We start from the raw sequence: 12,761 nt of genomic DNA on the forward strand, positions 1-12,761 counted from the left end.
AGAAGATTCCTAACAGACTCAGAGGAACAGTAAAGAAATTTAGGTTAAGCCTAAAAATTCTTAAAATTCATTAACAAAATCTCCATGTACCAAATCACTATTGAATCCAAAAGATATAAAAATGTTCTCAACACAGTCCTTACAAACATAGCATAGCAAGTACTATTCACTTGGTATCTCCATGCCTGATTGGTAAGTTTCACCTTTAAAATCATCAAACTTACAGATGCTAATATCACAGAATTCAGGAACTTCAGAAATACAAATAATGTAGAATTCTATATGAAGCCACTAAATTCAAGTATAGCAATATGACCAAAGATTTCTATACTCGCCTAGATAAATGTATTAAGGTGACAGTTCAAGTTAGGTCTAAATGAAATAGGCAATTCAAGACCAAACCACCCAGGTGGTCCACAAACATAAATAAAATATACAATGGAAGAAAGAAACTCCAAAACTAAAGACACTTAAATTAAGATTAACATCAAGAAGTTAACAAAGAACCTGAAAAATACCATGAAGGAATCAAAGGCATCCTATGTACTCAGACTAGCAATTGAAGATAAAGAGAGTTACAAATCCTTCTTTAATTACACCAGGAAAATAAGGAATAACACTCACCTTTGCTCAAAATTTATTCAAAATGGTGCTAACAATTCTGATACAGTGGACACTGCCAGCATACTGGCAAACACCTGCCAATTTCACCTCTGGGACAACTACACAAAGCCCACATATCCCTGGGGATATCCAACCCTCATTATCACTAAAGAGCATTTACTAAAAGTATTGTCCAAAACTAACATACATCTTTCATGGGACCTGAAGACACACATTGTTGCTTGTTTAGCAGTAGTAAACATGCGTTGGTAAACCTTCTCCTTTATCTCTTCAACCTGAGCATGGCCTCAGGCTTTGTTACCGAGGTCTGGCATAAAACCGCTGTCATGCCATTTGACAAGGATGGTTTAATCACTCATCCCTGCAATTACAGACCCATTAGTTTGACGAATCTCATTTGTAAAGCTGTGGAATACCTTATAACAGACCTGACTAACTATGACATCAAAAGTCTTGCAAGACTTGACCCTCAAGAGTTTGGCTTTGTAAAAGGTAGGTTCTGCATAAATGGCTTTGAAAAGGTAATGTAAGCTGTAGTCAGGTGACATACTTTTCACACAGAGTACCTCAACCTGGCCAAAACATCTGATACCACCCCACATGCTAATATAATAAACAACCTTATTTAGAATAAAACTGACCCCATACAAGCAGAGATGTACAGCAAATTAGCTGATGGACAGAACCCACACAGTGTCTGTGGTGGGAGTGACCTCTGACAATATGAAGGTGACCAGTGGTGTCCCTCAAGACTTTGTGCTAGGACCTCTACTATTAGACATTTACTTATCAGATCTTCAAGGTGCCTTCCTTAAGTCATCCTGTGATGCATCAGGCACTGCAACAGGAGCTTACATTAGTTAATAACTGGTGCAAAAAAATAGAGCAAATTAAATGATAAAAAGTGCAAGAATGTGGCTTTCTGTAAGCATTCCCTCCTGCATACAACATAAAACTCATAACACCTTAAATTAAGAATATAGTAAGAGACCTTGCAAAAGCAGTAGATAATTTCATTGCCTTTGATCATTGTGTTGTATTTGTACTAGTGAATCTTGCACAGCAACCCCCTCACCCAGCCATTCTTCAACTTGTCTTCCAAAGCAACTTAATATTGTCACTATCAACTTCCATAGCATTAGAAACAAAATTACAGAACTACATGCCTCAATTTCACAGTATAACCCTGATATTCTTGCCATCACAGAAACTTGGCTTAACCCTAACATTAAAGATTCTGAACTACTTCCTCCATGGTACAGTATTATCAGAGCTGATAGGCCCCACAAGAAAGCAGAAGGGGTGGTCTTAATTTATCCAGGTTCATAGAATCTCTCTCCCTTTTACCCAACTTGCCAAATTCCAAAATAACACTGCTAAAGCCTAATAATAAAATAACAACAGCTATTCTATATCCCACCTGGAAATAATATAACTATAGAAGAAATCCTGTCCAGGATAACTACTTATATATTTTATGAAAAATCATACTAGGAGATCTAAACATTGATTAGCAAAACTTTACATCAGACTTTCCCTCCACTAGTATAAATGCTTATGGTTATACACAACTTACCAAAACACACACTAGATTTAATAATTCCAACAGTAAAGGTACAATTCTAGATTGGATACTGGTGTTTGACCCTATTAAATTAATGACCTCTGGAATCTATCTAACCTCACTTAATGATCACCTTTCAGATTATACACATAGTAACTACCCACCAACCTAATATGCACCAGCTTAGAACAACCAAAAACTTGGCTCCTTCATCAATACATTGAAAGCCTTTAGTTGGTCTGTCCTAAAAACTCTTCCACTCTCTGAGGCAGTCAATACTTAATTCTGATATACTTTAAATAAACGGCCACGCCCTACTCCATGAAAAAGAGTGGAACTTAACCTTATACCATGGCTCACTAACACAGACGAAGCTTGGAAAGAAAGGACTAAACTCAATTGAGAAATGGATCCATAATGCCTAGTTACTACTCAACCCTAAAAAAAAAAAAAAAAGTTACTGATATTTTTCCTAACTCACACATGCCTGATAAAGTGAATTTCAAAATCTTTTCACCAAACAAAACTAATATTGAAGTAGTTTCCCATACAAAACTTCTTAGAGTGATTATAGAGGATAACCTTAAATCTGACCTGCATGTTCAAAATAACATATAAAATTTATTTATTTATTTTTTTTATTTTACATTTGTTGACCGGGCTAGTCTAACTGGATATATGTCCATTTTCAGTAGAGGCCCGGGGAGAAAAGTTCCACATAAAACAAAGCAGAATATTGCAACTACAGATACAGTTCACTTGCCAGACACAATAATTGTATACAAGGTAACATGGTAATTATGATAGATAAACAAAATAAAAGTTTTTTTTTTGACCAAATACTAGAAGAAAGAAAGCATTTAGAAGGGTATGAGACATTTGAAAAAAGTTGTGTATATGTCACAGAAGAACAGATATTTATTTACAAGGCAAGGCCACATTTAATGGCAGTGACCCATCTATAAAGCAGTGACACATTTGTAAAGGCCTTCATGGGTACAGTTATCCTTATCTATAATAGTCTCTGTGAAGAATGAGTTTTGTAAAGTCTCAGGATAGCTATATGAGCAGATTAACAGAGGGGGAAGGAGGTAATGGTCTTAAAAGTAGCTATGAGGTAAGTAGTATTTAATGCTAGACTTTGGGATAAAGAAAAGACTCACCAAAAATTAGGAATGCTCTACAGGGCTCCATTCCAATCATGGTATTAGCAACCCAAATGACATGGAGAAATTAAACTGCATAAAGACTTCTTTAGTAACATCACCTAAGCCACTACCTACGTTTTCCCACCTCTCTTATACGGTGCAACCAACCTTAAAGCTACAGTTAAAAATTAGCCAGAGGCATGCTATAATGAGGTAGCAAAATTCAAATGTTGCCAATAAATAATATCACAGCCATCATTGTATGACTTTGCACTGGCATGAACTGCCTCACCACTAAGATTACACGCAGCTTATCTCCACACAGACCACCACTCACAAAGTCGATGATTGCCATGCTTTTAGCCCTACTCTCCATTCCTATCACTCTCATAGATTAACTCAGTCTAATGAACAGCATCTTCTCAGCATATATAAACCCACAAATCCTCTAGCCAAAGTCTCTAGTCATACTCTGTTGCTAGAAAATGGAATGACATCCCTCTGCAAATTAGATCTACCTCTAACCTCTCCAACTTCAAACTACAAGTAAAAGACTATCTAAATAAAACCTGGCTCTGCTCCTGCACTACCCCCAGGCTGAACTAGTCCCTCTCTTCCTCCACCACTAGCATACTTTGACTATGTTCAGAGACAAGGAATTAGTAAAATCTATTCCTTAGACAAAAAGCAAATATGTTTTCCACTAGGCTGTATTGTCTAGTCATCTATCTTTCAAAGAGTGTACTTAGAGTGCTTAATGTCATCCCTATGAACTCCAACTTGTGAATGCTTATCTATTGACAATGTTCCTTTTCCTCTTGTTACATATGTCATAACATTTGCACTATGTATGTGTGGGTTCACGCTGTATGAACTGAAGCTGAATTTTTATTTGGCTAAAATGTCACTCTTCTGAATTAGGCTTTGTAATAATTTTATTTAACTGTAACCCCGTTATGTCAATGTGGAGGTTTTCTCCTTGGACCTCCACTGAAAACAGAATATTAACCTAGCTGGACTTTCCTGGTAAACAAATTTAAAATAAATAAATAAATGAAGTCCTCCTACATAACACAGTTGAGTGCCAATGGTATGTCATCCAGAGCTAAAGAAACCATACCCTATTATACGCCAGACTAATTAAGCCCATCACGGAATGCAGTGCCCCTTTAGGTATGTATCTCACTATACATATCAAACCACTGGAGAGACTACAGAGGTTTTTAACAAAAAATATTACAAGCTTATAAGTTACCAGGAGAGACTGGAGACAATTTCTAAATATTCAGTATTCTACAAATAATTAGTCCTACAAACACAAGAATCTGTGATCTAAATCCGCATCTGCAAATTAAAACATCTTGGACATTATTCTTAAGCATTCTGCTCTGTGGGGTAGGGTTGGTATCATAGAAGTGCATTCTGGGTCATGCCGTAGCACAGAAGGAAAAGCTATCACCTAGGAGATATATTACTATCACGTAGGTGAACCAGGTTTGATTACAACCTGAGGAGTCTGAAGGTGCAGCAGTGGTGGTATGGGTGTGACTGTCCTGGGGGGGGGGGGGGTATGTTCACCACTACTCTCTTTGCGGTATTTCCCTGATTGTGGCTGAGGGCATGTAAGGTGGTGTGTGTCCTATAATGTGAATAGAAGAAGCATTGACAGATTTGTTGTATGTCCCCTACCGCATGTCTGCCCATATGAACTAAAGGTGCATACAGTGGAACTAGAGTAGTTATGGCAAAAATAAGACCCAATCTGCAGCCACATGATGCTGCATGGGGATGCATGAATACCCTCATCAGCCCTGACCACTGGTTGGAGTAAGTCTGGGGGTGTGTAGGAGTGTACATTAGGCCTGGTAGATAAGGATAGACACCAGTTCATAAGTTAGTATTAGCAGTTGGTCTGTAAACCATTTCAAGCCTTGTCAAAAAACCTGATTCAAAATTGCCCTCTAGCCTCAAGGAGGGCAAAACAACACAGACTGGGAGAGAATTTGGGGCTGCTCATCCAATTATCTAGGATTACCTTGAATGTGGCAAGGCTGCCACTCTTTTTGACATGTAGTGGAAATTTGTTCTAGAGGTGATGGATACACTGGGATAAGAATCTAAAATGCTAATGTGTCCTATTTACCTGCTGATGAAGGTTTAGTAATTGATGTACCATTACTTCTGTGAAGAAACTGGAGAACAAATAGTGGTAGACCTTTCATGGCATAAAAGACTAGACATGGATCTCCATACAGGATTCTGTAAATCACTGAGTACAGAGAAATGGCTGCCAGTGTCTCCTGCTAACTACGATTTTTCAGGCCACTTATCTTTTTAGGTCTTTGACAGGCAACCATAGGGAGTAAAAAAATACCCTAATTAAAAAAAAAACAAAACAAGAAAAACAAAAAACAAAAAAAGGAACAGCAAACAGACCCCAGTCCTATGTGATTCATAAACACTGGTATACAAGGGGGTATGACCTTAGGGGCAGTGTGTTCCTATTGTTTAACCACAGTATGCTGTACCTGATGTACATATGTAAATGAACCCCTGCGCCCAGATCATACCTGATTCAGAAATACTACACTAACTACACATGGGCTGGTCCCAGTGGAGTAATTTATGGGTTTAGATCCTCATACATTTTGAGGGTGCAATGCACATGATCCACCTTTCCTGCTGAGAAACATATCAGTGCTGAATTAAAGAAGCTATACTTTACCTATTAGGAAAAGCCCTATGGGTAATGGAGTCCTGTGGTCAGGAAACCTTGCTACCAAAACCACATATTTTTCCATCCTCACAGAGTGACATTGGAAAGTACCTGCCAATGCAGCCTTCACAGCAACAATTCTCCTCATTATCATAATATGGCAATGATGCTAGCTTCTCTGTCATGTCTAATAAATTACATTTTTTATGGGTCACAGGGAGGTGTAGAGCAGGACTGAAGCACTGCAGAAATCAGTTAATAAGGCATAAGTAGCTGTTTCCTGCTTCACTGTATCACTGTCATATGGCATTCACACCTGTATGTTATGCATTGAGGCTGATAGCTTTCTGTATACCACTGTTCATTACTGTGACCCATGTCTGTGGATCACAGCAACGAATGGTGGCATACCAATTACCATGTGCAGAATGCACTTATAGAACTGGACACTATGTTTATGAGCTATGAATCACAGCAATGAATGGTGGCACACCAATTACCATATGCAGAATGCACTTATCAACTGGGCACTATGTTTATGAATTATGAATCACAGTAATGAATGGTGGCACACCAATTACCATATGCAGAATGCAATTATCAACTGGGCACTATGTTTATGAATTATGAATCACAGTAATGAATGGTGGCATACCAATTACCATATGCAGAATGCACTTATCAACTGGGCACTATGTTTATGAGATATGAGTTATGAATCACAGCAATGAATGGTGGCATACCAATTACCATATGCAGAATGCACTTATAGAACTGGGCACTATGTTTATGAGTTATGAATCACAGTAATAAATGGTGGCATTCCAATTACCATATGCAGAATGCACTTATAGAACTGGGCACTATGTTTGTGAGTAGTCTGACAATTCTCTTCCTTTTTCTGCTCTCTTTCTCATTCTGCCTTATTCTTTTTTGTCTCTATCCCATTCTTTTATCATGTACATCAAATCATAAGGAATCATTCAAAGTATATTTAGTAAATATTTGTTCACTTTTAGTGAAATATTGGCACATGCATGGGTAAAGAATATATCGGTGTTGTGATAAAGATGTCATTTTTCTTATTCTTTCAATTGACATTGCCACTCTTTCATACAGTACATTTTAGTCTGTTCATAAGATTTCCTCTGCTCAGAATAGAATTTTCAGTCCATATCCTCTCTTGCATATGTTTTTTCTTTCTAAACTGAAAGACATTTCTCTCATGAGCAACACTCACAGCTCGTATGGGCCGTAGAGATTTGATATCAGCACTGACTCCGCCCCATGCATGACAGTCTTCGTAGTCTCCTTCCTCCAACAGGTACTGATGTCCTCGGAATCCTTCCTTCTCATAGCCCACCCAGCTGCAGGAGATAATAAGATGCTGATTAAATATTTCAATGGTTCTTTTACAAAAAGGATACAGCAAATAAGTACACAATTTGGTTAAAGTTAGAGAATAAATTGCCATGCTACGTTTTCATGCTTACCACCATTTCATTCTTACTGTATCTTATCTGTGTTAGGCATTTACTGTCTCATTGTTCCACTACTTCCTGTTCCTGTTCCTCCTCCTCCTCATCCTGTTCCTGTTCCTCCTCCTCCTCATCATCATCATCACTCCCTGAGACTACTATTGCTGAGAAGAACCAGTGTATCTGAAGCAAACGCAGTACATGCTGCATAAATATTTTCCCCATTGGTTCCATTTGCTTTTGCTTTCTTATTTTTCTCTGTCATGTTAAAGCCTATCTGAAGTACCTCCTATTCTCATCCTTTTGTTATATGGTGATTAATCTTACCATATTTTAAATGTTTTAAACTATCATACTCACTCATGGTTTAACTCCTGGAACAGTGTCCAGAGATCTCTTCTAATACTTTAACCACAACACAGTGGTATAATGGGGTCTATATCACGTGATCGAACTTTCAAAACTTTGAATCTTATATGGGCGACACCATATAATCGAAGTTTTGAAATGTTGAAGATGTAATAAAACACAACTCACAAAAATAAACCAATTAAATGCCCCACACACCCCAACTACTTAAATATACCAACTCCGAGATTGCACTACAATGTAGAAAAGGGAAATCTTCCCTTTCCACGCTGTACAGAGATCTCCGTTAAAAGATCAGAAGTTTCAAAACTTCGATCATATAGTGTCGACCATATCAGATTCGAAGTTTTGAAACTTCGATCTTCTGATACAGACCCAGTATACTGCACAGTTCAAACGCACCACAAACCTGTTCTGTGGTAATTCGGTGGACAAAGTTGAACCTTGCTGAAAGCATATTGATAACACAAAACAACAATGGCACTGTAATATGCGAATTTCAGGTTAAGACACTATATTTGCTGTACATCCATCCTGTAGGTGCCTTTAGTCATCAGCATAAATTCTGTAAAGGACTTATTCTTATAAACATGATCAATTTCTTTAGCTGTGTATGTCCAATGACATTGCATTTGACGGCTTTTACCAAGATTTTAGTTAGTTGTGGAAAAGACCTTGTAAGGTGTTTGCGTATGTGTTTGTGTGTGTGTGTGTGTGTGTGTGTGTGTGTGTCTGTGTGTGTTTTTATATTATTTGGTGCATATCTGCATCACCTTTCAGCCTGTAACATGTATACATCTGCGCGCACACAGACACACACACACACACACACTCACACACACACACACACACACACACACACACACACACACACACACACACACACACACACACACACACACACACGCACGTACTGTTTTTATTCATTTTATGCTCTTTTATGTTGACATCATAAACAGACATACTGGAAGATGTCAAAATCTGCCTAAGGTACAAATGGGTTATGACAACAGTGTCACTGTGCTGTCAAAAATGAAAACCATCACTAACCTCATTTTTTTTCAAAAGGAATCTGTAAAACTACTTTCTTAATCAAAATATCTAATCAATATTTGTCTCATAGGTTGATATGTACTTACAAGGCTATTGATCAGTGATGATTTTAAGAAGCCTAGCCTTACATTCCCATAGTGATTATTGGCTGTTATATTTTACAAGAGGAGTATCCAAAACATTTGTCACATGAGTATATCCAGTTGGGGTGATTACATGCTTCTCTTGTTCAAGACGGTTAGTGGTGCTAAGCCAGGACTGAGCTCTCAGTTATTTGTGAGTTCTTCAAAATGACTTTTGACTGGTCTGACAGAAGTACTGTGCTTCATGTGGAATGGAAGTAAAACAGTTCCATGGTAATGGTATTCTCTGTGATACATACCTATCCTTCCTCATGTACAGTTAATTCTGCAAAACAGACTGAGGTCCCTTGAGTGGGGGTTTATGATACCACTGGACTGGAAAATGTGTAGTAGACCTGCTGAGGGTCTGCACTCTACTCAGAGGCTGACTCTCAATAGTTTGAAAGATGGTGAGAAGACAGACAAGGATTTGTTTCAGTCTGCATAGTTTTTTTATGATTTGTGCCCTTGATTCTTTTAGTGAGAAAGTGTTGTGGTTGTGCGAGCTGTGACAAGAGTTTGGACAGGTACATATCAAAAGGGGCCAATACCTGCTGAATACAATAGAAAAATTATATTCCTGGATCTGGACACCATATTTTTAGACATAATCTGTGCAATGAAAAAGAACTTCCTTACAATAGTGGATACATGGTGATCAAAGGACAGTTCATTGTCAACATAGAGTCCCTGATCTTTAACTTCAGTATCATTTTTTGCAGGAGGGTGTTGTCAATGCGATAGTCACATGGTGTGATATGCCTGGCAAAGGATATGATTGCACATTTCTTGAAATTTAGTTTCAGTCCATGGTTTTAACATCAACTACTTGTTTGTGCCAGGCCCTCTAGTAGTATCCTGGTATCTTCTTGGGAGTTTATCACGGCATCAAGTTTGCAATCATCTGCAGACCTGATCAGCTGTAAACCCTTCCTGAGAAGTAAATGCCAAAAAGGAGGGGCCCATGGAATGAAGCCTGAAGTACTCTGCAAGTGACAGGTCTTTTGGAAGTAGAGCTGCCCACACTCACTTCTTGGGGCTCCATTTGTGAGCTCATCTGCTATCCAATGAATTTCATAACAGGTAATATGTAGTTGAGTGTTTGTCTATGATCCCTGACTATGGGCTGGGATTGAATGACTTTGTGAGGTCCAGATATGGAGTGTGCACTGATTTGTCCTCGCCAATTGCTTCAGTGACTTTTTTGAAGAAGTTAACCACATTAAATAGGCAGGTATTCCCCTTGAAAATCTGAATGGATCTATGATAAACCATTGAACAGACAGATTGTTGCAAGTCATATGATTGTAACCAAATGATCAAACAATCAGTCCATCAAAAAAGAAATCCAAACAAAAACACCAACATACAAAAGAAAAAATGCTTTTGCAGGAGACAAGACCCCAGCACCATCCACATCTCCTGCTAATTATTTATACCAACTCCAAGAATGTACTACAGTGGAAAAAAGGGCAAATTTCCCGATCCCTATTATAACACGATCCGAGTCACAATGATTCAGCGGACTGATTTTTCTATCATATGGTTTCGATAATATGACTTTTGACAATCTGTCTTTTTGATCATTTGATAGGAACCCAAACTGCACTGGGCTGGGTTGAGAATTTGTAGGTTATTTATTAGTTACATACTGATCCTTTCCATAGCCTTGTAGGTTACCTATATCCCTATTTATAAGTTACATAATGATCCTTTCCACAGCCTTACAGTTAACAAATGAAACTGGTCATGCTTATGAGTCTAAAATTCCTAGAGTTCTTTGAAGCCCCACCTTTGTGCAAGAGAGCGACTTTTGCTGTCCTGCAGTCATCTGGCACAAAGCCTGTTTTGAGGCTTGTATAGAATACACTCTGTAGGGGATCTGATAAGTCATGTTTCAGGCTAACCAGTAGACAGCCTGGTATGTTATCTGGCCCCATACATGTAATGTTCTTGGCCTTAGATAGTGCCTTCCACACTTGGTTTTGGGAGATTTGAAGGGGTTGTATAGATGTTGATATTTGTTCTGAGAATATTGGGGGGAAGAGGGGGGTGATGTTAGAGCTGAATTTGTCAACAAGTTTATTGACAATTGGGTCCAGGAATGTGATATCATTTACTACTAGCTTTGCACACTGCTAGACATTATTTCTGAGATTTTTAAAGTTGGTAAAGAAACCTTTCTGGTTATCCTTCAAGTGGTTTTCTATATTTATTTCATATCTGGTTTTGGCTGATTTGCTTAGGATCTGGAGTTCCTTGCCTAGTTTAGCAAGAGTGTTGTTAGTTTCTTGAGGGATGGATTTATTTTTGAATGCAATGAGTTTTTTTCTGTTATTGAGCCTGTTGATGTTAGGATTCCACCACAGGAGTTTATTGTTGAATTTGGCATTGAATTTGTTTCTGTAGGGGACAGATGCAACTATGTAGGTATTTGCACTTCCAAAGAATTTAGCAGTAAAGGATTATGTATGAGGTAAAAGGGGTTTTGAATTTAGCAGGTCATCATTCAGTTTTTAAAGATTAGCCTTGGCATGGTCTCTGACTGCAGTCTCAAGGTGAATGTGACTGACTTGTGGTCCGACTTGACCATAGGACATTATGGCTGGTGGGGAGCTAAGCTTCCTCATATTGGTAAGGACAAAGTCCAGGAATTTATTATACCTGGTTGAGGTACATAGCAACATACAAAGAATTTGCATTGATAAAGTCTGAAATCTCTGGGCATATACCTTTGTGGATATGTAATTTTTCTACTTTATGGAGAATAGTTGAAGTCTTCTAGTCCAATGGTCTTGTCATATTACATAGGGATTGTATGCTGGTTAGGTAGGTGGTATGGGCAGAAGAGGACATGGACAGGGTATTGTAGATATTTTTTTAAGTTGGATGAGGTGGAGTTGCAGACTATTATCTTGTCTAGTAAGTGTGGAGGTGAGTTTTTTTTTTTTTTTTTAGAATATAGAAACACCTGCACCCTTAGTGCCCTTGTCTAATGTAGTGGGCCAGTACAAGTGATAAGTGCCATAGTTATTTGGATGACTGTTGGTTGTCTGGAAATCTGATTCTGTATATCTACAAGAATTTGTTGATTACCTGTATGAGAATAAGTGGGGTATCCAATTTACTACAAATTTTCATCCTACTAGTTTCAACTTTTTGGATGTGCAAGTTATGGTTACTGAAGATGGAAACCTGTCTAGGAACGTATTTAGGAAACATTCACAATTCAATACTTTTTTGCATCCACCCAGTTGCCATCCACTTCAGATAATTCGGAATATCCCGAAATCACAATTCTTAGGAATTCGGAGAATATGTTCTTCAAATCAGGAGTTGGGTAAATGTCAGTTGGATCTGACTGAGAGATTTTGTGATCAGGGGTATAAACAAAATAATGTGGCGCAAGTATTAACTAGTATTATTAATATTGATAGATCAGAAGTATTACAATATAGGGTGAAGAAGACAAAGGCTGCACAACTTAGATTAACTACTATTTTTGCAAATAATACCCATTTCTTTATGGATTTGGTCCAAATACATTGGATTATTTTATTAATGGATGATCGACTGAGGGACAAGATACCCTCTAGATGTCTTTTCTCATATAAAAAGGAGAAAACCTTCAGCGGTTGTTTTAACCATTATATAAAAAAAATTATAAGGAATTGGTGTCTTCACAAA

At 37.9% G+C, this 12,761-nt stretch overlaps 1 protein-coding gene across 1 annotated transcript in view; it reads right to left on the reverse strand.

Annotated features, from left to right (window-relative positions):
• CRYBG2 (crystallin beta-gamma domain containing 2) overlaps window positions 1-12,761 on the reverse strand; it is a 1,696,066-nt gene that overhangs the window by 278,381 nt on the left and 1,404,924 nt on the right. The window contains exon 12 of the mRNA XM_044084069.1: window positions 7,293-7,419. Within this exon, the coding sequence (XP_043940004.1) occupies window positions 7,293-7,419 (127 nt within the window). The remainder of the gene's footprint in view (window positions 1-7,292; window positions 7,420-12,761) is intronic.

The sequence above is a fragment of the Protopterus annectens genome, chromosome 1.part1, assembly GCF_019279795.1.
Source record: "Protopterus annectens isolate FY-2018-M chromosome 1.part1, PAN1.0, whole genome shotgun sequence".
In the NCBI taxonomy this organism is placed as follows: domain Eukaryota; kingdom Metazoa; phylum Chordata; order Ceratodontiformes; family Protopteridae; genus Protopterus; species Protopterus annectens.